Source organism: Pipistrellus hanaki, assembly GCF_964339955.1.
Source record: "Pipistrellus hanaki genome assembly, chromosome: 1".
Taxonomy (NCBI): Eukaryota; Metazoa; Chordata; class Mammalia; order Chiroptera; family Vespertilionidae; genus Pipistrellus; species Pipistrellus hanaki.
This window is the reverse complement of record NC_140503.1, coordinates 85,289,736-85,314,623: the sequence shown is the minus strand read 5'-3', so window position 1 is coordinate 85,314,623 and position 24,888 is coordinate 85,289,736. Positions and strand designations below refer to the sequence as shown.

Genomic DNA, 24,888 nt, shown 5'->3' with positions numbered 1-24,888 from the left:
AACAATAAGTTACATAAAAGAAAATATAGGTACCAAAGTTATGGACCTGGGTCACGGAGAACATTTTATGAACTTGACCTCAAAGGCAAGGGAAGTAAAGGAAAAAATAAATGAATGGGACTATATCAAACTAAAAAGATTCTGCACAGCAAGAGAAACTGTCAAAACAAAGAAGCAGCCAACCAGATGGGAGTTGATGTTCCCAAACAGTAGCTCTGACAAAAGTTTAATTTCCAAAATATATAAAGAACTCATAAAACTAAACACCAAACAAACATACAACCCAATCAAAAAGTGGGCAGAAGACATGAAAATACACCTCTCTTAAGAAGACATATGAACAGCCAATAGATATATGAAAAGATGTTCAACCTCACTGGCAACCAGGAAAATGCAAATCAAAACAATGATGAGATACCACCTTACACCTGTTAGACTGGCCGTTATCAATAAGACAAGCAACAAGTGTTGGAGAGGTTGTGGGAAAAAGGAAACCCTCATTCACTACTGGTGGGAATGTAGACTGGTACAACCACTATGGAAAGCAATCTGGCGATTCCTCAAAAAATTAAGAATATTACCATATGACCCAGCAATCCCATTCCTGGGTATATATTTGAAAAACTCAAAATCATGTATTCGCAAAGATATATACACCCCTATGTTCATTGCAGCTTTATTCATGGTGGCCAAGACAAGGAAACAACCAAAGTGTCCGATAGAAAATGTGGTTCGTATACAGTACACAATGGAATACTACTCAGCCATAGAAAGGATGAAAAAGCACCATTTGCAACAACATGGATGGACATTGAGAACATTATACTAAATTAAATAAGTCAGTCAGAAAAAGCTAAGAACCAAATGATTTCACTCATATGTGGGATATAAAACTGAAACTCATGAACACAAACAGCAGTGTGGTGGTTGTCAGAGGGAAGGGATGGGGGATGAAGGGGTTCTAATATAAGGTGACAGAAGATTTGACTTTGGGTGGTGGGCACACAATGCAGTATACCAATCTTATAACATAGAAACCCACATAGGAAACCTATATGTTCATATTGACCAATGTCACTTTAATCAATTTAATAAATAAAATAAATATGTTCTGACTAGAGTAATGACCATAAAAATCAAAAGAGGAAGTTAGGTTGAGAGATATTTAGAATATAGAGCCACAAATTGAAAGAATATATGCATCAAACATATAGCCATGCCAAAACCGGTTTGGCTCAGTGGTAGAGCGTCGGTCTGCGGACTGAAAGGTCCCAGGTTTGATTCCGATCAAGGGCATGTACATTGGTTGCAGGCACATCCCCGGTAGGGGGTGTGCAAGAGGCAGCTGGTCGATGTTTCTCTCTCATTGATGTTTCTAGCTCTCTATCTCTCTCTCCTCCTCTCTGTAAAAAATCAATAAAATATATATTTTTTTTAAAAAAACAATGTATAGCCAACCAAGAATTAATAACAGAATTTAGTTTTTAAATGCCCAAAATTTATAGGAAAAAGACAAAAATTGTGTATAGGAAATTGATAGACTAGGAAATATGAATGCCTAATAAACATATATAAAGAAGTTCAATCTGTGCTCAAACTGAGGAATGTGAATTAAGAACACAAGGAGTGGTCTTTCTCCTCCAAATTGACAAAAATGAAATTTAACACCACCAATTATTGTATAATAGAAAATGCAGATTAGCAGGACCTTCATACTGCAGTTGGGAGAATAAACTGATACAATCCTACAGAACAATGGATCATTAGCTTGAAAGTTAGGCATTCACATTCTCTACACACCAGCAATTCCATTCCTGAGAAACCCTGGAAAACTACTCCATGTGTTAACAGAAGACAGGAAAAATACTTTTAGTAACCCTACTTTTTGTTGTTTTTGTTAATCCTCACCAAGGATATCTTTCTATTGATTTTTAGAGAGAGTAGAAGGGAGGAGGATAGACAGAAACATTGATATGAGAGAAACAACTATTGGTTGCCTCTTACAGTTTCCCCAACCACAGCCGTAAGAGCTGGCAACTAGGTATGTGTGCCCTTGATTGGAATCAAACCAGGGACCCTTCAGTCTTAGGGCCTATGCTCTATCCACTGAGCCAAACTGGCTAGGGCAGCCCTACTCTTAGGAGAAAAAATAATAAAAGGAAACAACCTAAATGTTAATTAGCAAAAGAATCCTATCCTATCTACTGTGTTTCCCCGAAAATAAAACATCCTCCGAAAATAAGACCTACTTGCAGGTTTCCTTCTGAGTGAAATATAAAGCATCCCCCCGAAAATAAGGTCCCCCCTAGGCTCTGTCTCAGAAACTTTGTGAAACCTAAACTGCAAGAAGTTGTGACTTGGGTGAAGAATTCATGGGAGAAAATCACTGACAGTTGCATTGCAAATGCACTGCGAGCAGGCTACCTTGACAAGACAGTGCTATTGCTAAACATGAGAGATTTGGTCCACTGATTCTGAAAGAAATGGAGTCACAAGAAATTCACCAGGAAATTCAGGAATTGGATTGTTATAGTGATGTTCCAGAAGATGATGACATGATTGTCATTGAATAAATGAGTAAATTCTTCATACTGTAGGGTTCACAGTTTGTCTGGTCTGTGTTGACAACTACCATATGGTATACAGGTAATAAATTTCCTTTATTTTCATTTAACAATAAATATGTACCATATTCTTCTTCATGGAAAAATAAGACATCCCCTGAAAGTAAGACCTAGCACATCTTTGGGAGCAAAAATTAATATAAGACACTGTCTTATTTTCAGGGAAACAGGATAATAAAAGAGTGATATGCAAATTAACCATCACTCTGCCATGCCCACCAGCCAATCAGAGAAATTATGCAAATTAACCCCAACTAAGATGGCTGTAGCCACAGAGAGCAGAAGGGGAGCTTGGGTTTCCCCAGCAATGGAGGAGGCCAAGCTTTCTGCCTGCCCTTGCTGGCCTAGGCCTCCACTCAAGGGTACAAAGTTTCAATTATAGAAGGTAAACAAATCCAAAAATAAATGGCAGCAGCCATGGAGCAAGCATAAACTTGACTTGACTCCACTCCAGGCTACAAAATATCAATTGTAGAAGATAAATAAACCCAAGATACCAGGGCTTCCGCTTGGGTCACCAGGGAATATGGCTGGTCTGCAAACCCCATCCAACACCTGAATGGCTGCCTCAGGCCCCTCACCCAGGCTGCCCCATACCCCAAGAAAACCCCCACCCTGATCTGGGACATCCTTCAGGGCAAACCAGCAAGCCCCCAGCCTTGCACCAGGCCTCTATCCTATCTACAATAATAAAAGAGTAATATGCAGATTGACCATCACTCCAACACACAAAATTGCTGTCCCCATTTGGTCAAAGATCCTGCCCCCATGTAGACACAAGATGGCCAGCTGGGGAGGGCAGTTGAAAGGGACCAGGCTGGGAGAGGAAGGAAGTTGGGGGTGACTGGGAATGCAAGGAAGGGCAGTTAGGGGTCACCAGGCCTACAGAGGACAGCAGTTAGGGGTGATCAGGACTGCAGGAAATGGCAGTTAGGGGCAAACAGGCTGGCATGGAAGCAGTTAGGCATCAATCAGATTGGCAGGGAAGTGGTTAGGGGTGATCAGGCTGGCAGGCAGAAGAGGTTAGGGGCAATCAGGAAGGCAGGCAGGCGAGCAGTTGGGAGCCAGCAGTCCTGGATTGTGAGAGGGATGTCTGACTGTCTGTTTAGACCCCATCCCACTAGTCCCAGATTGGAGAGGTGCAGGCTGGGCTCAGGGACACCCCGCTCCCCCCCGCACAAATTTCATGCATTGGGCCTCTAGTATAATATAAGGCTAATATGCAAATTTACTGAACAGAGAAATGACTGGTCGCTATGATGTGCACTGACCACCAGGGGACAGACACTCAATGCAAGAGCTTCCCCCTGGTGGTCAGTGCACTCCCATAAGGGGAATGACACTTAGCCAGAAGCCCTGAGCTGGGTTCACAGCTGGTGAGCACAGCGACAGTGGAGGGAGCCCCTCCCACCTCCACAGCAGCACTAAGGATGTCCAACTGACAGCGTAGGTCCATCAGTAGGACATCCCCCGAAGGCTCCTGGACTGTGAGAGGATGCAGGCCAGGCTGAGGGACAAACCCCCCTCCCCAAGTGCACAAATTTCGTGCACTGGGTCTCTAGTCAATAAATAAATTATATAGTTTTATAAAAGATATGCAAGCAGTCATTCTAAGCAAAATATTAAAATTCCATTAATAGCCTAGTAAGCATTATTCAAGACTTTGTACCTTGTTTCTCTTTGCCTTCATTTGGGTTTTTGCTAATAGAATAATCATGTTGATCTCAGGCCTATTCAAAGTGGCCCCATCCAACACCTGAATGGCTGCCTCATGGTTTTCACAAAATGAATAAATGAGTGCTTGCTGTATAGGACTCAACTCAATGAGACCTAAAATAAAAGGAAAGCTTATCAATACCTTGACCAAGTATTTAGGATTTAGAATACATGTAATATTTTGATCAATGATCTATCTTTTAATATGAATTAACAAATCAATATGATACTAAAATCTATTTTCCATCAACGAACAGTAAGACATTTCAACAACAACAACAACAAAAATGTAAGCCTGGTATTTCCTATAATAACCTCTCTCACAAAATTCACTGTTTTGAAGCATTTTACTATTGATTATATGCAAATGAAATGGAACTTTTAAAGTTTCAAAAGTCTAACTTAGATTTTCAAGTGAATTCTTCAAGCTATCTATGCATAGCTTTTGCAAATACCATAAACATTTTAAAGAAGCATTTACTTTTAAGTTGAGGCCATTATAATTTTGCATTAATTATATTTACCTTTGTTCATTTCTGCTACTTGGTAAATAGTGAACTTTGCAAGATCATAACATTTCATCCTAAGAAGATATTGTCCTCTGGAAGAAATAATGCCCTTTTAATTCTAAGCTTGAAAATTTTTTCCACAACAAAGTTTCTTATAACCAGTTATTTGTAATTTTGTAATTATAATACATATACATATACTTACATATGTATGATAAAAACAATGTGAAAATTATAAACATTTTATATTGTAAATGAACCAACTAGCTTGCAGATGTGATGAGAAAACAATTTAGGAGATATGAAGCTGAAAGAAGAAAAAGCTCAAATCTTTTTGCAATTACTGTATTTAAAATGTTAAACTCTGCCGAAGCCGGTTTGGCTCAGTGGTAGAGCGTCGGTCTGCGGACTGAAAGGTCCCAGGTTCGATTCCGGTCAAGGGCATGTACATTGGTTGCAGGTACATCCCCGGTAGGGGGTGTGCAGGAGGTAGCTGGTCAATGTTTCTTTCTCATCGATGTTTCTAGCTCTCTCTCTCTCCTTTCCTCTCTGTAAAATATCAATAAAATATACTTTAAAATGTTAAACTCTATTGCTAAGAAATTAATTTAAAAAATGAACACAGTTCAAGTACAATACATAAAAGTGGAAAAGTATTACATAAATTGTTAAAATGTGGTCCAAGGGTTTAAAAACAAAGCAAGCCCTTATCAGAAAGCATTATTCTAGTCCATTTTCCCATATCTATATGCCCATTTCCTGAGTTAGAGACAATAACATTTTTTTGTGATAACTCATAATGTTCAATGAGTCTCTTTAGAGAAAACTCTATGGCATTTGAAATACAATTCAATGTGTCACTTTCCCCCCCTCCCCCCCCACTGAATTAGCTGAGGTTCACATTTGGTACCTCTGTGGACATAATCAAATAATTGCTCAAAATACTATTTTACTTTCATGAGCCCTGTGATAATTGTATAACCAGTAATGTAGAGAGGCCTGAAATAATTTAAAACATGAAATGGTTGTGTTTTGATGAAAGGATAGAGCAAAGGGAAAGATGTGGCTATCTTATAACTTTTCTTCAAGCTTAACAAAATCAATAGCTATATCTGACTTGGTGTTTGGGTCTTGGCCGCCGCTGAAAGATTAAATGTAAAAGAAGGTCACTGGAAAGATCAAGAGAGGACTTGAAGATGTGATTTCTATGCCAATACCTTATTATATATAACTCGATTCGATCTGGCTGAAGGTGGATAGCACGAGTTATCTCTCTTACTGCCTTTTGCAATTTATGCACCTGTTGATTGATAAACAGAAACTTAGCTCATAATAACACTCCTTTCTGGTGTTTATCCCATGCCATTCTTCAATACAGAAGTTTTGCAGAAACATTCCCTAATATATGTTTTTCTTAAAAATTATCATAGCAGCCCAGCCAGTATGGCTCAGTGGTCATGGTTTGATTCCTGATCAGGGCACATGCCCAGTTGCACATGAACAAAAGATATAAGTATATTGCATTTGGTAAGGCACATGCAGTAGGCAACTGATCAGTTATTCTCTCTTATCATTGATGTTTCTTTCTCTCCTTCTCCCTTCCTTCTTCTGGAATCAATGAAAACATTTCTTTTTAAGAGTTATCACGGTAAAGGGATACAAAGAAATAAAAAGAAAAGTCTGTAATGCAGTGTTTTGGTTTTTAAAAACAAGTTACCTTTAATTTTGAAGAATTTTTACACATACCCACATATATAATTTTATATAAATGTAATTATATCATACATTTTGGGTTGTTTTCCTTTTTTTTTTTTTTTTTTGTTTTTGTTTAGCTTTTCAGTCCCCCCCCCCCCCCCATCTATAACACCTTTTGCACCAAACTTTATTCATGCAAAGGAGGTAAAATTGAAAGTAAAAGTCAATTCCATTTAAAAATTAGGGGGAACAAAGAGGCTTTTGCTTAATATTAGTAAGTAAATTAATAAATAAAACAAAATAAAAGAACAAGAAAAAAGGCGGCTGTTTAAAATCAATATAGACATTCTAAACATTGATTATTTCCTTAATGCTGGTCACAGAAGCATAATCTGATTTGTACAAATTTAGTAACAAAAACCTATTATCACTGGGAATATTATGAAAGGAGTTCCACAGAAAGCCCAGCAAAATGAATCTGGACAAGCAATGGCTCCTCTACTGCACTGACATGGTGATGCCAAAAGGAGAATGCACTCATTTGTGCATGGAAGCAGAAATTGTCCAACTGTTTGGAGGAAAGGATAAGTGGGGTCAAAAGAGGGAACCGGAAAGGAGAGAGTTTGAGATGTATTTAAATTAACTGGAGAATTTCTGTGGGACTTCAGGCCTGCTGCTTCTCGTGCTGACCCTGCTCAGGTGGGTGTAAGTATTAAATCATCTATTCATATGTCTGCTCCACCCGTAAATATTTATACATTGAAACCCTGGTTGGGAAACATGGAGGCTCACTCTCTGATCTGTATGAGCTGACCTGGGGTTGGACTTCTCCAGACAGCCTTAGATTCGCTTCTCCCTGGAGGCTGAGCGCACACAGTAGGCATATGTGTTCTTCTATATGCAAACGGTTTGATTTGTGAATGTTTTATTTACATGGAATTATATTGTACATACTTTATGCTGTTTTATGAATCTTGTTTTTCTTATACAGTCAGCTGATATTCTGTTTTAAATTAAATTTATTGGTGTAACATTGGTTAATAGCATTATAAAGGTTTCAAGCGTACAATTCTATAGGACATCATCAGTATATGAGGACATCACATGCTTACTACCCAAACCTAGTTGTCTTCTTACACCATATGATATAGTTCTAGTTGTTTTTTTTGTTTGTTTGTTTTTGTGTTAAATATATTTTATTGATTTTTTTACAGAGAAGAAAGGAGAGGGATAGAGAGCTAGAACCATCGATGAGAGAGAGGCATCGATCAGCTGCCTCCAGCACACCTCCCACCGGGGATGTGCCCGCAACCACAGTACATGCCTTGACCGGAATTGAACCCGGGACCCTTCAGTCCGCAGGCCGACGCTCTATCCACTGAGCCAAACTGGTCTCGGCTAGTTGTTTTTTTATTGACTACATAATATTCTGTGTGTGAATACAACATAACTTATTCACTACTGTGCAGAGATTTTTGCCTCCTCAGAACAATGAGTTTTTGAATGCATGTCCTTATACCCTGACATAATGCTGGGGCTTTGGTTTCTAAGTGCACTCAAAGGAAATTTCAGAAGCCTTCAGCTCCTACAATAGGTAGGCAAGCAAAAGGACCACACACCACAAGATGTCCATCCCTTTCCCAGCAGGAGTGAAGAGCAAACTTTCCCTGGGGACCACACTAACCCTAACCTGCCCTGGGCCTCACACCTCTATCATGAGGAAGGCAAGAGCTCCGAATGGGATTCTAGTCACACTGCGCCCTGAGAGGAGGCGTAGACAGTGGAGACTGGAGCCTCCAGCCAAATCTCCTAGGAGAGGCCGTGTGAGGAAGAAAAAAACAAACAAAAAAAACCCTATTTTAATAGTGATTTTGAAGTGGAGTTTTATGTTTGTTTTTGTGGGGTTGGTGTTCTGTTTCTGTGGCTCACCCTCACACCATAATCTTCCTAATCTGATGGAAATGAGTGTGACTAGTGGATTTGGAGGAGACAAGAGCAAAAAAGTATTGAGCCAAGTCACATGGGCTGTTGCAGGCCTTTCTTTGGCTTTTGCAGGATTTGGCTTTTATTCTGAGCGCAAAGGGAAGCTATTGAAGGATTCTGGGCAAAGAAGTGAAATAATCTGGCATGTTTTAACAGGATCACTATGGCTGCTGTGTTGAAAATCCATCATAAAGGAGTAAAGAACAGAAGAAGACCAGAAGGCTACTGCAATAGTCCTAATGAGAAATGACAGGGTGTTGGTTAGTGGGGGAGTAGTGGAAAGGGATATCTATTTTGAAAGGCAGAGACAACAGTGTTTTTCTCCAGAAAGTTAGATATGGTTGGAGTCAGCTAAGACTTCCTGTTTATTGTATTGTTTGAATTTGTTACATAAAGGATATGCTACATTTTTTAATTCAAATAACATATAAATCTAAATAAAATCTAAGGGAAAGCATTAGTGAGTGTGATCCCATTTTATGCATTAAATTTCATTCCACAAACCCATCTCTCTCTCTCTCTCTCTCTCTCTCTCTCTCTCACACACACACACACACACACACACACACACACACACACCTGGTAGGCTCCCAAATGTTAATAGCAGTTAGCCGTAAAGAATGAAATCATCAGTAGTTTTAAATTTATCTGTGACTATATACAAGTAAAAGTATTATATGCAACAAATATATGTTGCTTTTGTAATTAGGAAAAAAATGTATTTAAAAAAAATTAAAGACAAAAAATCATACCTCATCAATACAGTCTTTATAACTGGGCAATTATAGCTAACTATATCTACTTAATGTTTATGGCTTATAAATGCATTAGCCACTGCAATTATCTGAAAATCACATTAACATGTTTTAAATTATATTGAACAAACATCCAGAAATTTAAAACTTTTAAAAAAAAAATCAAGGTTCTCAAACCTTAAATACCTTATTGTAAGTTTCTGCTAGACACATATAGCTTTGAATATATGAAGGATCAATTTTAATAGCCTCGGAAAAATACCAAGTGGCGTCAATGTAGTTATCTAAATGTAGCAGATCTATGATGCCAATATTTATATAAGCCAAAGTAACAGTTCTAAAAAAAAAAAAACGAGAAAGCAAAATCTTGTTAGACATTTTAATTACTACAATGCTCTTCAATTATGAATGAACCTAATGAAATACATCTATTTATAGCAGGTTTCTTTTAATGCTTTAATAAAGCCAAGTAAATTAACCAAACACTCTCTGTTAGAAATTATCAACACCTTTATAAAATCCTTAGCAGAGAATGAACATTTTTTGAGTTTGGGCCAGGAACAGAATTCCTGAGGTCTGACTTAGCAGTACTTTACTCTTCCTTTATTTAATCTTGATTTATCTTGAATTACAAGCTTCGTTTTCCTCAATTCAAAAGTTTCTGGGCCCTCAGCAGGTGGCTCAGTGGGTTGGAGTGTCCTAATGTATACCAAAAAGCTGCTGATTTGATTCCCAGTTAAGGCATATACATAGGTTGCAGGTTCGATCCCCAGTCAGAGTGCAACCAACTGATGCTTCTCTTTCACATCAATGTTTCCTTTAAAACATACACACAAACATATCCATCTATCCTTGGGGAAGATTAAAAAAAAAAAAAAAAAAGGTTTTGCCTCAGGTTCTATTATATTCGCCATGAGAAACAATGAGAAAAGATGACAGTCTCAAGGTTTGTGGTTAAATATCCTCTCCACATAGATATTAACCCAGCTTCTTTTCTAGAGCAAATAAATGTTTTCTCTCTTAGAGTAAAACAATTTTCAGAGTAAAAGACCCTAGAAATTACCTACTCAATTCCCCTGTTTCCTTATCCTACACCCCAACTTCATGGAAGCCCTGTCCCCTTACCTACAAGATGCAAAAGTTCTCATTGCCCATGTTCCAGCTTTTTGCAACTGAAACTCTTGTCTTTCCATTTCTGGCTCAACATTATCAAAAAGAAAAGCACTGTGGCTATTATGGAGCCATACTCCATGACTTTCCTGGACAAGTGTAACATTTGCCTTATTGATAAGCTAAGTAAACAGTCTGGTGGTTAGCACGGAATCCCCATACTTTATTCCTCTTTCTGACATCTTCCATTTAAATAAAGGCTTCATTCATTTTATTTAATTAAATCTTTATAGCTTAACTTTCTGACTAGTGTATATAGCTTTCAGTCTGTGTTTCTTCCTTATACACACTAGTTCTAAATATTATTGGCTTTTTTTCCTATTGCTTTACTAAATAAAATGAAGTCAGAAGTTCTAAATAGAGGTTTCCTTCTATTGAGTTGTGTGTTGTGCATAGCAATGATATATCAAGCAGAATATTTTCTCACTAGAGGTCCAGTGCACCTTCAGCCCAGCCTGCACCCTCTCCAATCCAGAACCCCTCAACGATGTCCAGTTTAGGCCAGTTTAGGCCTGATCTGGGAACCTGGCTCCTAACTGCTCACCTTCCCTCCTGCCTGATTGCCCCTAACTGTTCCCCCCTGCTAGCCTGGTCATCCCCAACTTTCCTGTCTGCTGGCGTAGTCACCCCCAACTTCCCCCCACCCGGCAGCCTCGTCTCCCCTAATTGCCCCCTTGCTGGCCTGGTCGCCCCCAACTGCCCTCCCCCTGCCACTCTGGTTACCCCTAATTGGCCCCAACTGGCCTGGTTACCCCTTACGGCATGCCCCCCATGCCAGCCTGGTCACCTCCAACTGCCCCCCTGCTGGCCTGGTCACCCTTCACTGACCCTCTTCTGCTATCTTGATGCCCCTCACTGCCCCTTTCCCCCCCCGCCTGCCTGATTGTCCCCAACTGCTTCCCCTGCAGGCCTGGTCACCACATGCAGCCTGCTATTCAGTCATTTGGTGGCCCCTCCCTAATCCCCCTGCCAGCCGGGTCATCCCATGCAGCCTGTTCGCCATCCATTTGGTTGCGATGGCCACTTAGGCTTTTATATATGTAGATTATTTTAAAATTTGATGACAGTGTTTCATAAAGCTAACTTTACAAAGCTCTAATCTGGGTACCTCCAACCTGCTTTTTAAAAAAACGTGTGGGGTTTATTTTGTCATTCATGGATTTAATTCCTCATAAACTATTCAATCTCTAAAGTTTTCAAAACCATCTGGGGCAAAACAGATGTATACAACAGGTCTTATTTTAGAAGTAATCTTTAAAAGTAATATTCTAATTCTAGCATAACTTCATAATTATATCGTTTTTACCAAGTATTAATGATGAGGGGAAAAGCTTTTTCTTCCATTGTTTATTAAAAAGTTTATACAAAAAGGATATTAGTAAAAAATGGAAAGGAAAACCTACCTTTCTAAAGAAATAACAGTTTCAAAATCACAAATTGCCAGCAACCAAAGTTTTAGGTGTGCATAGAGTATGCCCCGATGTAGGAAACAACCAAGATTCTCATAGCCATCATTTATGAGAGCTTGAAAATAAAAATATATCTCTTATTCATGTTCTGAACAAACATATCTGAGTTATAGTTCAGTCTATACCCTTCCTACATCTCTTTTTTAAACATTCTATAAAGGAAAGCATGTATACAATGAGTGTATTTATTTGAAGAGTACAAAATAGTATTCATTTAAAATGTATTTGTTTATGAGTATCCATGTGGTTCTCATGGTTCACACACTCATTAGAGCTGGAAGAAATCCTGGTGGAAATCTATGATAGGCCACTCACTTTACAGATGAAAAGATTAGGGTCCAGTGGGGGTGGGGCTGGGCCTCTAGTAATATACAATACATATTATATTAATCATCCTTTATATGTGAAGTTGAAAATGATGTACCTGAAACACTATAATCCTGTAGTGCTCTAAAAGGGTTACCCTTTCTAAATATGCAGCCTCTATAATAATATGCTAGCCAGTTATTAGGATCCAAGTGAATTGCAGCAGAAAAATCTTGAGTTGCTTGCTTATAAAACTGTCGTTTAAAATATGATCTCCCTCGGTATGTCCTAGAAAGAGAAAAGAAGTTAATCTTAACATGTATTGCAGAACAGATATTTTGTCTTTTTGGCAAACCTATACAATTAATTTCACATTTAAAAATTTGTGATTGGCCCTGGACAGGTATCTCAATGGTTAGAGCATCATCCTGATTGGCCAAGGTTGCAGGTTTGATTACTGGTCAGGGGACATGCAAGAATCAACTAACAAATGCATGAATTAGTAGAACAACAAACTTCTCTCTCGTGCTCTCCCTTTTGCTCTCTCACTAAAATCCTACCTAATAAAAGAGTAATATGCAAACTAACCATCACTCCGCTACACCACAAGCCATGCGTGCCAGCCACACCCACCAGCCAATCAGAGCAAATATGCAAATTAACCCTTTATTACTCTCTATTAATATCTGACAAAGGAGACAGGAGCATACAGTGGAGACAGTCTCTTCAATAAATGGTGTTGGGAAAATTGGACAGATACAAGCAAAAAAATGAAACTTTATCACCAACTTACACAATACACAAAAATAAACTCAAAATGGTTAAAAGACTTAAATGTAAGATGGGAAACCATAAAAGTCTTAGCAGACTCCATAGGCAGTAAAATATCGATATAAGATATATGTCTTAGCAATATCTTTACCAATACAGCTTCTAGAGCAATGGAAACTAGGGAGAAAATAAACTAATGAAACTACATCAAAATAAAAAACTTCTGCACAGCAAAAGAAACCATCAACAGAACAACAAGAAAGCCCACTGCATGGGAGAACATATTCGCCAATGCTATCTATACTAATAAAAGGGTAATATGCTAACTAGACCGACGTCCTTCTGGACAAAGCCAGGGGCATGGCCAGCCTGAAAACCACCTGCAGCCCCTGGCCCAGGCCACCCTGCCCCCTAGCGGGACCCCAACCCTGATCGGGGGCATGGCTAGCCTACAAACTGCCCCGGGCCCTCACACAGGCCAGCCTCACCCCATAGCAGGGACCTCCCACCCCGATCATGGCCAGCTTGAAAAGTATCCCAGGCCCCTTGTCCAGGGTGGCCCTGCCCCCATTCAGGGACCCCCTCCACCCCGGTCAGGGGGTGGCTGGTCTGCAAACTGCCCCAGACTCTTCACCCAGGCAGGCCCCACCTCCCTGTGGGGACCCCCACCCTGATCTGGTGTGTGGCTGGCCTGCAAACCACAAGCAGACCCTCACCCAGTCTGATCCACCCCCCAGCAAAGCCCCCAACCCCGATAAGGGGCGCAGGTGGACTATAACCTGCCCCAGGATCCTCACCCTGGCCGGCCTCATCCTACAGCAGGAATTTTCCACCCCAACTGGGGGTATGGCTGGCCTGCAAAGTAGCCACTCACTCAGGCTGGCCCGCGTCCCCCCCACCCCAAGTGGGGACCCCCACTCCAATCAGGGGCCCTCTGCCCCTTGCACAAGCCAGCCCCACCCCCCAGTGGAGACCCCCACCCCAATCCGGAGCCTCCTTTAGTGGAGGGCAGCCGGCCCCCACCCATGCACCAGGCCTCTATCCTATATAATAAAAAGGATAACATGCAAATTGACCCTAATGGCAGAATGACCAGAACGACCACTGGACCAGTGACTATGAGGTGCACTGACTACCTCTTGGTCTCTTTTCCCGGCCGCAGACTCTGTCTTCCCGATGGCCACCCACTGCAGGGGTGGGGCTGGCGAGCAGGCAGGAACAGCCGGCCTCTTGGTCCCCTCCCACGACCATCAGGCACTGATCCCCAGGTGGCAAACAGAGAACTGGGGGCGGGGGGCTGTGGGGGGAAGGGCCAGCTGCAGGCAGCTGGGGAAGATGGCTCTGATCGCAGGCCAGACCTAGGGACCGTGCCTGTGCACAAATTTCGTGTGCCAGGCCTCACGTCCTATATAATAAAAGGCTAATGTGCAAATCTACCAAATGGTGGAATGACCATTTGCTAAGATGCATACTGACTACCAGGGGGCACATGCTTGATGCAGGAGCTGTCCTCTGGTGGTCAGTGCACTTCCATAAGGGGAGCACCACTCAGCCAGAAGCTGGGCTCATGGCTTATGGCTGGCGAGCACAGTGGTGGCAACGCTAAGAATGTCCATCTTGCCAAAACCGGTTTGGCTCAGTGGTAGAGCGTCGGTCTGCGGCCTGAAAGGTCCCAGGTTCAATTCCGGTCAGGGGCATGTATGTTGGTTGTGGGCACATCCCCGGCAAGGAGTGTTCAAGAGGCAGCTGGTCAATGTTTCTCTCTCATTGACATTTCTAGCTATCTCTCTCCCTTCCTCTCTGTAAAAAAATCAATAAAATATATTTTAAAAAAACAATGTCCATCTGACAACTTAGGCCTGCTCTTTATGAGGAGGAGACCTAAGCTGTCAGTTGGACATCCCCCAAGAGTTCCCAGACTGCAAGAGGGTGCAGGCCAGGCTGAGGAGACCCCCCCTCCCCCACCCAGTGCATGAATCTTGTGCACCAGGCCTCTAGTCTTAGATAAAGATTTAAGCTCTAAAATTTACAGGGAACTCATACAACTTAACAAAAGAAAGATAAACAATCCAATCAAAAAATGGGCAAAGGACCTAAATAGATAGTTCTTGAAAGAGGACATACAGATGGCCAAGAGACATATGAAAACATGCTCATAGTCACTAGTCATCCGAGAAATGCAAATCAAAACAATAATGAGAAGCCATCTCACACCTGTCTGAATGGCTATCATCGACAAATCAGCAAATGACAAGCGCTGGCAAGGATGTGGAGGAAAAGGAATCCTCTTTACTGCTGGTGGGAATGCAGACTGGTGCAGCCGCTGTGGAGAACAGTATGGCATTTCCTCAGAAAATTAAAAACGGAACTCCCATTAGACCCAGTAATTCCACTCCTAAGACTATATCTCAAGAAACCAGAAACAGCAATCAGAAAGGATATATGCACCTTTATGTTCATGCCAGCACAATTTACAATAGCTAAAATTTGGAAACAGCCTAAGTGCCCATCAGCAATATGAGCAGGTTAAAAACTGTAGTATATCTACACAATGGGATACTATGTCATTATTTAAAAAAAAAAAAAAAGGAACTTTTAACATTTGCAACAACATGGAAGGAACTGGAGAACATTATGCTAAGGAAAATAAGCCAATCAGAGAAAGATAACTATCACATGATTTCACTCATATGTGGGATATAATGATCAACATAATTTGATGAACAAGAATAGATCAATCTAGAGACAAATGTTAGGTGGTTAGAGAGCAACCAAAGGACTTGTATGCATGCATATTAGCATAACCAATGGACACAGGCACTTCGGCAGTGGGGGCTTGCTCGGGGTGGGAATGGCTGGGACAAGGGGTCAATTGGGGAAAAAGGAGACATGTGTAAAACTTCAGACAATAAAAAAAGAAAGAAAGAACAAAAACATATGCCAATACATTACAAAAAATAATGTAATTAGTATTTATTTCTTTATTTTTATAGTTCATTTTTGAAGATTTTATTTTTATTCTTTTTTCTCTTTTGTGATTTATTTTTATTTTTTAAATTCTTTATTGGTGAAAGTTTCACATGTGTCCCCCTTTTTCCCCATTGACCTCACCAGGCCCGCTTCCACCCCACAGCACATGCATGTAACTGGTATTTAGAAAATGCTAATGAAGCTAAATTTATGCCTTATTAAATTAAATTAACCACTCCTGTTAGGGTATAGTAAATATTTTAAACACTGAGGTCATTGAAAATAGATACATATTTTTAAAGGGCTGTCTGATGTATTTCAAGCAATTTTCTTTCCTGAGAATGTATTTCAAAAAATATTATAATTTCAAAAATTACATGTAAAATAATCCTTACCTTGCTTGAGAATTTTGGGGATCTACATTTAACAAGGCTGTAAAATCCTGTATGGCTGAATTCCAGTTTTCATTTTCATAGTGAAACATTCCACGCTTCAATAATGCAACTGTTCTTTTGGGATCATAAAAAATGCACTGCATGGGGAGGGGTGTGAGGTTGGATGGGAGACACAAAAACAAATCACATAACGGGGAAAAGACAAACAGGAAAACATATGAATGTGGAAATCAATTGGACTACAGCCACATTTTAAACTTCAGATTATAGAAAAGCAAAGTGCTGCAGATGAAAACATTTTTACATTTGCATTTTAAAACCATGTCTTTAGGAAATCCACTTATCATCAAGTTCTAGAAAGAGGAGGTTTTCTGAAAGAAAACTAAAATGGCATATACAAGCAGCAAAGGCTTTGCCCCACTGAAATTTTTACAGATAAAATTTCAAAAGTGAATGGTTCAATTTGTGTTATATTGGCTCTATCAATTTTACCCCAATGTGTCCTCAGCATTCTATCCCAATTAAAGATAATGTATATTAGACTGCTTATCTGAATACACCAAAGCTGATTCTATCAAATAAAATATGAATGAATCTAGTCCCAAAAATTGTAAAAACGAATGAATTGCTATTGGCATGATTCATTCATTTCACATTGGCATATAAGCAATAGAGTGAACAGACTAAATTATTGTATACTCAGTTATAAAGCTCCTCACCATTAATACTGGGGGTGGTGGGAATGAAGCATAAAAATTATCAAGTATTTTTAAAATAGGGAAACAAACAAACAAACAAAAAACCCTAAAGATTTTTAAGTTTGTTTGACCTTATGTTATTTCATTAGTCAATTTTTAAACTATTGGTGCCAGATGGAAGAAATGAACCAAATAGATAAGCTGATGATTTCAATATCTTCAAAAGAAAATATTGAAAAGATTTTATTCAAGACCAGAGGTTATCAAACTTACAATCTCTTGAAGCAAAAATGATGTCAAGTATATGGCTAACCATCAAGGATTAAGAAACATGGCAGTTAAAAAAATGAAAAGATAAATTATTTAAATAACTTATAAATTCACAACTGTACTAAGAACTAAGAATTAAAAGTCAGGAAATCAAGGTTAAAATTATTCTGCAATCAGAGGAATATTTTATCTAATTATATAGAGTCTCAGTGTACAATTCAGCCAAAAGTTCACTTCCTGAAGGGAATTTCCTGATATCCCATACCAAATATAAATTACTCCCCCATCTTTTTATTTCCTTTATAGAAGTTACTATAATTTGTAATTACATATTTACTTATGTATTTATTTCTTTAATGTCTGTCCTTTAAACTATAAGCTCCATATAAGCAGGAAGCATGTCTATTTTATTCATGAAGATTTATTCAATACATTATAGAATGCCTTAGTCAATAAATACTAGTTCGTGAATGAGCAAGTGAGTGAGTGAGTAAACACAGCTTCTTTAGAAGCAGATGGGTTTGCTGCAGAAGAGAATCAGCTGTGTCTCAAGAGTTTGGAAAATGGTTTTCTCTATTGTTTAAAGCGAAGAAGCAATTTTCAAAGGTTTCCTGGAAAAGTTAAACCCCCCTCAGGATTGACTCAAATCTCCAAAACCCAACTCTTTGATTAAATCCATTCACTCACTAATAATAATAGTTTTAAATATTTGACATAGTAGTAATATTAATTCCAGTATGATTGCCCTATCAGTGGTCAGTAAACTTATTAGTCAACAGAACCAAATATCAACAGTACGATTGAATTTCTTTTGAGAATCAAATTTTTTAAACTTAAACTTCTTCTAACGCCACTTCTTCAAAATAAACTCGCCCAGGCCATGGTATTTTGTGGAAGAGCCACACTCAAGGGACCAAAGAGCTGCATGTGGCTCATGAGCCACAGTTTGCCAACCATGGCCTTCAGTCCTAACCTATAATAAATTAATTTTGATTATACAACACTTTGCTATAATATTAGGATGAGAATATTATAAGCTAAAACATAATGGCAGCATTGTATGTGATATAACTCACTGTAGAAAAGTCATCAATGGCCAAGAATTTGTTTGTTAATTCATACATCTCACCCCTCCTGAAATATATATCAGCATCCATGGGCTTCAACTTGATTGCCTGGGTATAATTTAGAATCGCCAGAGTAACCTCTTTTCTTTTCCTGAAAATTTCTGCCTTTGACAAATATGCCTCTAAAGAAAATATAAAATGAACAATTTGGTGTTATAGTCCTTTTCAAGGACAAATTTTAAAGATTAATCCCTCTTTCTCCAAAATTCTAGTCTTAGAATATTATACTTTCTTAACCAATAATGCAAGGATTTTGTGGGGTGTTTCTCCTTCCAACAATAAATGTTTTTCTCTCAAAGTCTATATAAATATTTATTTATGGTTGAAAGTATTTTTAATTTCAATTGAAGTAACAAAAATTAACTATTTCTTTTTTGAAGGTCTGAAATATTTCATAATCTTTTAGTGTTTGTAGTAAAGTTAGATTTTGATGGTATAAAATTTTATGCAGTTTTAAGCTCATGATACATTCTAGGGATATGTGGTGGATGCTGGGATACAGAGATGAGTATGACATTTTCTCATTCCCAAAAAGTTTCATGGGCAGTAGCTCGAGTTGGTTAGAATTCTATCTAATAAAAGAGTAATATGCAAATTGACTGTAACTCCAACATATAAGATGGCTGCCCTCATGTGGTCAAAGATGGCTTCCCCATGTGGACACAAGATGGCTGCCACAAGATGGCCAGCAGGAGAGGGCAGTTGGGAGGGACCAGGCCTGCAAGGGAGGGCAGTTGTGGGTGATCAGACCAGCAAGGGAGGGCAGTTGGGAGCGATCAGGTCTGCAGGGGATGGCAGTTAGGAGCGATCAAGCCTGCAGAGGATGGCAGTTAGGGATGACCAGGCCTGCAGGGGAGGGCAGTTTGGGGTGACCAGGGTGGCAGGGAAGGGCAGTTAGGGGCAATTGGGCTGGCAGAGGAGCAGTTAGGCATCAATCAGGCTGGTAGGAGAGTGGTTAGGGTATGATCAGGCTGGCAGGCAGAAGTGGTTAGGGGCAATCAGGAAGGCAGGCAAGCGAGCCGTTGGGAGCCAGCAGTCCTGGATTGTGAGAGGCCTAGAGGATTGTGCCTAACTGGGTAGTCGGACATCCCTCGAGAGGTCCCAGATTGGAGAGGGTGCAGGCTGGGCTGAGGGACACACATCCCTTGCACAAATTTCTGTGCACTGGGCCTCTAGTATGTTACATAAGGTCAAATGTGTATATTTCATCCAAACAAAAAGTCCTAGGAACACTACAATCTAATTCAGAGATTTGTGGTTAAGAAAAGACTTGTGAATCACTTCTATATCTAAAAATTTTTAAAGACATATTTTTCTTGTGGGATACATAGTAAGCAAACAATTTATTGTAATGTATACCAAAAACATTCACATTTCAAACCATTATTTTGAAAATAATGTAGGATCATATGAGTCTTAAATTTATGTCTAATAAATTTAACTTAGAAGTGTCACAACCTATTCAGAGACCTGGGTCTATTGATTTAACAATCTTTGTAACAACATTAAATGAGCACACATTAGGTAAAGATATAATTAATATAACTGTCTGCACAGACAACCCACCTGCATTATTTTTATTACATTTAGTTATATAATTCAGATCATCCAAAGCTTCATTAAATTTGTCTTGGAAAAGATAAATGAGATGCCGGTGCCAATAAGCATTGAGTAACAGTGGTTCCAAGAATATAGCCTAGAAAATATATGTATAAATTCCATTAAAGTTGATTTACTAAAGGAAAATATACTATCAGATTTCAAGCACTATTGATTCCACTGGCTTTGTATGTGTATGATATAAAATAGTACCTCACAATCTGACAATCAAAATCTAGTACTTTTGATATTTATTATTTGAAAATATCAATAATATAATTTCACAATCCCAAAGGTACACTACAAACTAATTGTTTAAACTTTTAGTAAAAATTGCTATATAATTATATTCAAGTTTATATGTTAACATTGTTATTTTGATTAAATAAACTTACTTCCTGTAGATCATCCATGGCACTCTGTAACTTGCCCAGTTTCCTATACAGAGCGCCACGCCTACAATATGAAAACGCAGGATATGTTTTCTTACTATTTATATCTTCAGTCAAGATCTTCACTTCAGATTCATAATATTTAATGACTTCTGGAGGAAGATCACACTTCAAAAAATCATTCAGTTCTAGTTCTGGCGGTTCTTTCTCTTTGACAGGAAAGTCTTTCTGAACAATTATTTTAACAACTTTCTCTTTTTTTGTCTTCTGATATATTTCCTTAGAGAATATATCAAGAACCCATGTTCGAACATCACTGTTTTCTGGAATTCCTCCCTTACGTTGGACAAATTTTTCAAAATTTAAATACGTAGGCAGGCTCGGGCTCCGAAATTGACGTTCATATAAAGGCAGTTTGATCAAATATTTCTTCTGTTCTGGAAGGATTCCATGAGATGTTGACCTAAGTTTTAAAGAGTGATCTTTTTAATTTACAGAAATATAATTATTTTTATAATCAATAAACCAATTCAACCATAAACGAAATTACTATTTCTCTGTTGTTCACCAAAGTCACCCAGAGACTTGTTAAACACAGATTTCTGGTGCATTTAGCTGGAATTGGTGGTCACACTGACCAAAATAAACCACAGGGACAGAATGATAATCAAAGTATTTTAATTCACAAGGATCTGTGGCAGTAACTAATGAGATAGATGGGCGGCCCGCTAAGATGTTCTTTGACTTACTATTTATCTAAGAATACTTAGAAGGTTTTCACCTCTAGGTGAAACCTCTTACCCAACTTTCAGACCTAAGCCAGTTCACAGTCCAAAGCCTCTTACCTGACAAAAAGGCCAGGCCCCATTGAGGAAGGATCTTACTGTGTGGTTAAGAAATACAGGGTGTCCCAAAAATGTATACACACTTTAAAAACTAGTAGCTCAATTTTGAAAATGAAAATGTATTTTAATGAACACTGTCTTTATAATTATTCAAAGTGTAGATACATTTTTGGGACACCCTATTATTTAATGAATTATTCCCGCAAATCTTCCTAAGATCTGGGAAAGAGTAAATACCCAAACCTTCTGGGGCTTATTAGATACTGGCTCTAAACTTACACTGATCTACAGATACCCACTATGGATGCCACTGAAATCCATCAATGAAATAAATTAGGGAATTAAAAAGGCCAAGTGGTAGAAAGAATCTTGGCCTGAAACCACCTAACAGTGGATCTAATGAGACATGGGACCATCCTGTGATCATTCCCCTAGTCCCAGAATGTGTAGTGGCAATAAATCAACTTAATAACTAAATAAGGTGTACTCTGAGGGAGATAATGGTAATAAAGTTTAAATGGAAATCTCTGGAACTGACCCATTCCATCCCATATCGTACACCAACATACCAGTAGTATACTAAAAGCAATGCTTGACCATCAGGAAAATTACAGATTAATGGTACTTAGGAATATAATTCATCTCCTACTTGTACAAAAAATATCTGCCTGTCTTGGGTGTATAGCGGAGCAAGACAAGCCAAGAAAACTAGGGTTGAAACCACAGATTCACTTTCAGGACCACGTCAAGTTTGGAAGTGCTAGCCGACTTTGGGAGCTAGCCAAGAACGAATGTGTTTAAACAAGCTTAAAGAGCTGACATAAAATGGTAAGAAAGATATTTCTGTGTTAATCAAGTTAAGTTTAGTGAAAGATCTCAACCTATAAAAATAAAAAAATTTTGAAGTTGTTTCATAAACTTGTTTCATACTACAATTATTATATCATACTACAATTCTGTGGTAATTTAATGTAAGATTAAAAAAAAAAAAGAAAATAGGAAAGCTGTACTAATGTATTATCTTAGATCAATACTCCCATAGTTTGTTTTATTGCCTTCACCTCAGCCTATACAAATTTCAAATTTAGTTATTAAAAATCAAATAAATCTTTTTATTTTAAAAAAATACATTCTTGCCGAACCAGTTTGGCTCAGCGGTAGAGCGTCGGTCTGCGGACTGAAAGGTCCCAGGTTCAATTCCGGTCAAGGGCACATCCCCGGTAGGGGGTGTGCAAGAGGCAGCTGGTCAATGTTTCTCTGTCATCGATGTTTCTAGCTCTCTATCTCTCTCCCTTCCTCTCTATAAGAAAATCAATAAAATATATTTTAAAAAAATACATTCTTATTGATTTTAGAGAGGAAAGGAGAGGATGAGAGAGATAGAAACATCAATAATGAGAGAGAACCATTAATCAGCTCTCTCCTACACAATCCCCAATGTGGGATCGAGCCCATAACCTGAACATGTGCCCTGATTGGGAATTGAACCATGACATCAAATACTGAGCCTGCCAGTTGGACAAAAAACAAATAAATCTCTTTAAATGGTTAAACTTTATAATCAAAATGCCAAAGGGCCTGAAAGCAGGAAAATATCCCACCAAAGCAGTATTGAATCTGCTAAATCCTTTATATAGATAGAAGTCACTTCAGCCATGGCCAAAATGGTGCTGCATAGTATCCTTCCTAGGAAGGTAAAGATTCATAATACTTTGAAAAGAGAAAATGTATCAAAAATGTATAAGCAATCTTCTGATTTGTCAACATAGAAAAACCTAGCTAAAGTCCTCTAAAGATGATCTAACAAAAACCTCCCAGATATATTTGTTGCAGGGGAAACAACCATTAAGCGTTGCGCAGAGAACTTGGTACTTGAATGGCGTTCTCTACTAGGGTTGATCTCTACTCTACTTACACCTACAAAGGAATATCCCGCAGCCTCCAGTCCTCTAAGGGACAAGTCACCACACTAACATATAATGAACCCTTTTCAGAACTAGCAATTATTTATAAAGTGAACAAAACATCTGTGACTTTCTTATTATCATGAAAGTCTTTACTTTTCAAAAGGGCATAAGTTAAATGAAGTATTTGTTACAACTTCGGGACACTGAAAGAGAACAAAGCCCACAGCTTTCTGGAAACTATTTTGACAATGTCTGGGTCATAAGAAAGTTATGTCCTGAACACTTAAGTATTAACATACCTGGACTTTCAGTTGTCCTTAATTTAGGTCCCTCCATATTTTTAAACTAGATACTATTACTTTTGAGGTGGAAGAAAAATTATTTTTCTTGATCTCTGAATTAGGGCTCATAACATACAAAAAAAAAAAAAACAACACAATTTGTCTATCTGATTTATTACTCAATTCAATAACAAATTTTTAAATGTTCAACTCTAGCAATCTATTTTGGCTTTTGAATGGATATTTGTTTGGAGCAGTGGTTGGTCCTAAGTCACTTCAGAAAAATAACTTAGTAGATTTTATTTCTTTCCACTAAAAGATTTCATTTAGCCATCAAATTGACTTAGTCTTCTTCATGCCCTTATATCAGCCCCATGTTCAATGAGTGTGATTATAAAGTTAAAGCCAAAACCACAATGCATTTCTAAATATAACAATTATTGATTAAACAAGACCTGCTTAGAACTTTTGGAGGCTTGGATAAATCAGCCAACACAGTTGAAAGTTTAGAGAATTTCTTCGATTTCATCTTCCTTTTCCTGGGATAAACAATGTAACTAATGCCAGCTTTTCTAGATGCTTCAATGAGAGAAATAGACACAGTTCTCAGACTGTGACTGTCCTCCATGGTATCTAAGATGTTATCTATATTTTCTTTCCCCTGGGTGATTTCCTCAGTTTCAGTTTGCTCAACCTCCTGACGACGTTCCAACTCCTTAGCTTTCTGAAACAGCACCTCTTTTAGACTGCTTTCCATGTCATTCTTAACCTTTAATGGAGTTACGGTCTTCTTCTTACTCAATTCAATTGCAGAATGTATTCTCTTATTAATGAGAAAACAAAGAGGCAGAAAAAAATAAAATAAATGTAGTTGATTTATATTTAAAATTAATTTAATTACTATTACTATTAATGTAGTTTGGTCCCTATTGGAAAAAAAAAATTTAAATCATGTATTCTTGATGTTTTTAAAAAGTCAGTTTATAAAGTTAATAATTGGGATGTAATGTGCAGCATTATAACATCAAATATTGTCTTGCATATTTGAAAGTTGTTAAGAAAGTAGATCTTAGAAGTTCTCACCAAAAGAAAATAATGTATAACTATGTGGTAATGGATGTTAAATAGACTTACTATGGTGATTATTTCACAATATATACAAATATCAAATAATTACTGTATACCTGAAGCTAATATGTTATATGTCAATAAAGTAAACTTTAAGAGTAGTGTCAGTGCCCAGGGATACAAAACAGCGAAATCAACGAGTCAATAAGAAAGAATAATATCAGAAATATAATAAGAAGCAGGATAAAGTTAGGCAGATTACAAGCAAGCTAAAAGCAACTGATGTGGAGAACCAAAAAAGCTACCAGATTTTTGGGGGAGAGAAGAGGGGTCGTGAA

The 24,888-nt window shown here is 38.4% G+C and overlaps 1 protein-coding gene across 1 annotated transcript in view; it reads right to left on the bottom strand.

The window, feature by feature from the left end:
- TTC6 (tetratricopeptide repeat domain 6) overlaps positions 1–24,888 on the bottom strand; it is a 215,817-nt gene that overhangs the window by 39,714 nt on the left and 151,215 nt on the right. Inside the window, exons 12-22 of the mRNA XM_084880152.1 lie at positions 23,938–24,305; positions 20,453–20,912; positions 20,025–20,154; positions 18,408–18,580; positions 16,364–16,500; positions 12,346–12,515; positions 11,856–11,976; positions 9,469–9,619; positions 6,067–6,149; positions 4,865–4,941; positions 4,294–4,454 (exon numbers count right to left, since the gene is read on the bottom strand). Of these exons, the coding sequence (XP_084736278.1) occupies positions 4,294–4,454; positions 4,865–4,941; positions 6,067–6,149; positions 9,469–9,619; positions 11,856–11,976; positions 12,346–12,515; positions 16,364–16,500; positions 18,408–18,580; positions 20,025–20,154; positions 20,453–20,912; positions 23,938–24,305 (2,031 nt within the window). The remainder of the gene's footprint in view (positions 1–4,293; positions 4,455–4,864; positions 4,942–6,066; positions 6,150–9,468; positions 9,620–11,855; positions 11,977–12,345; positions 12,516–16,363; positions 16,501–18,407; positions 18,581–20,024; positions 20,155–20,452; positions 20,913–23,937; positions 24,306–24,888) is intronic.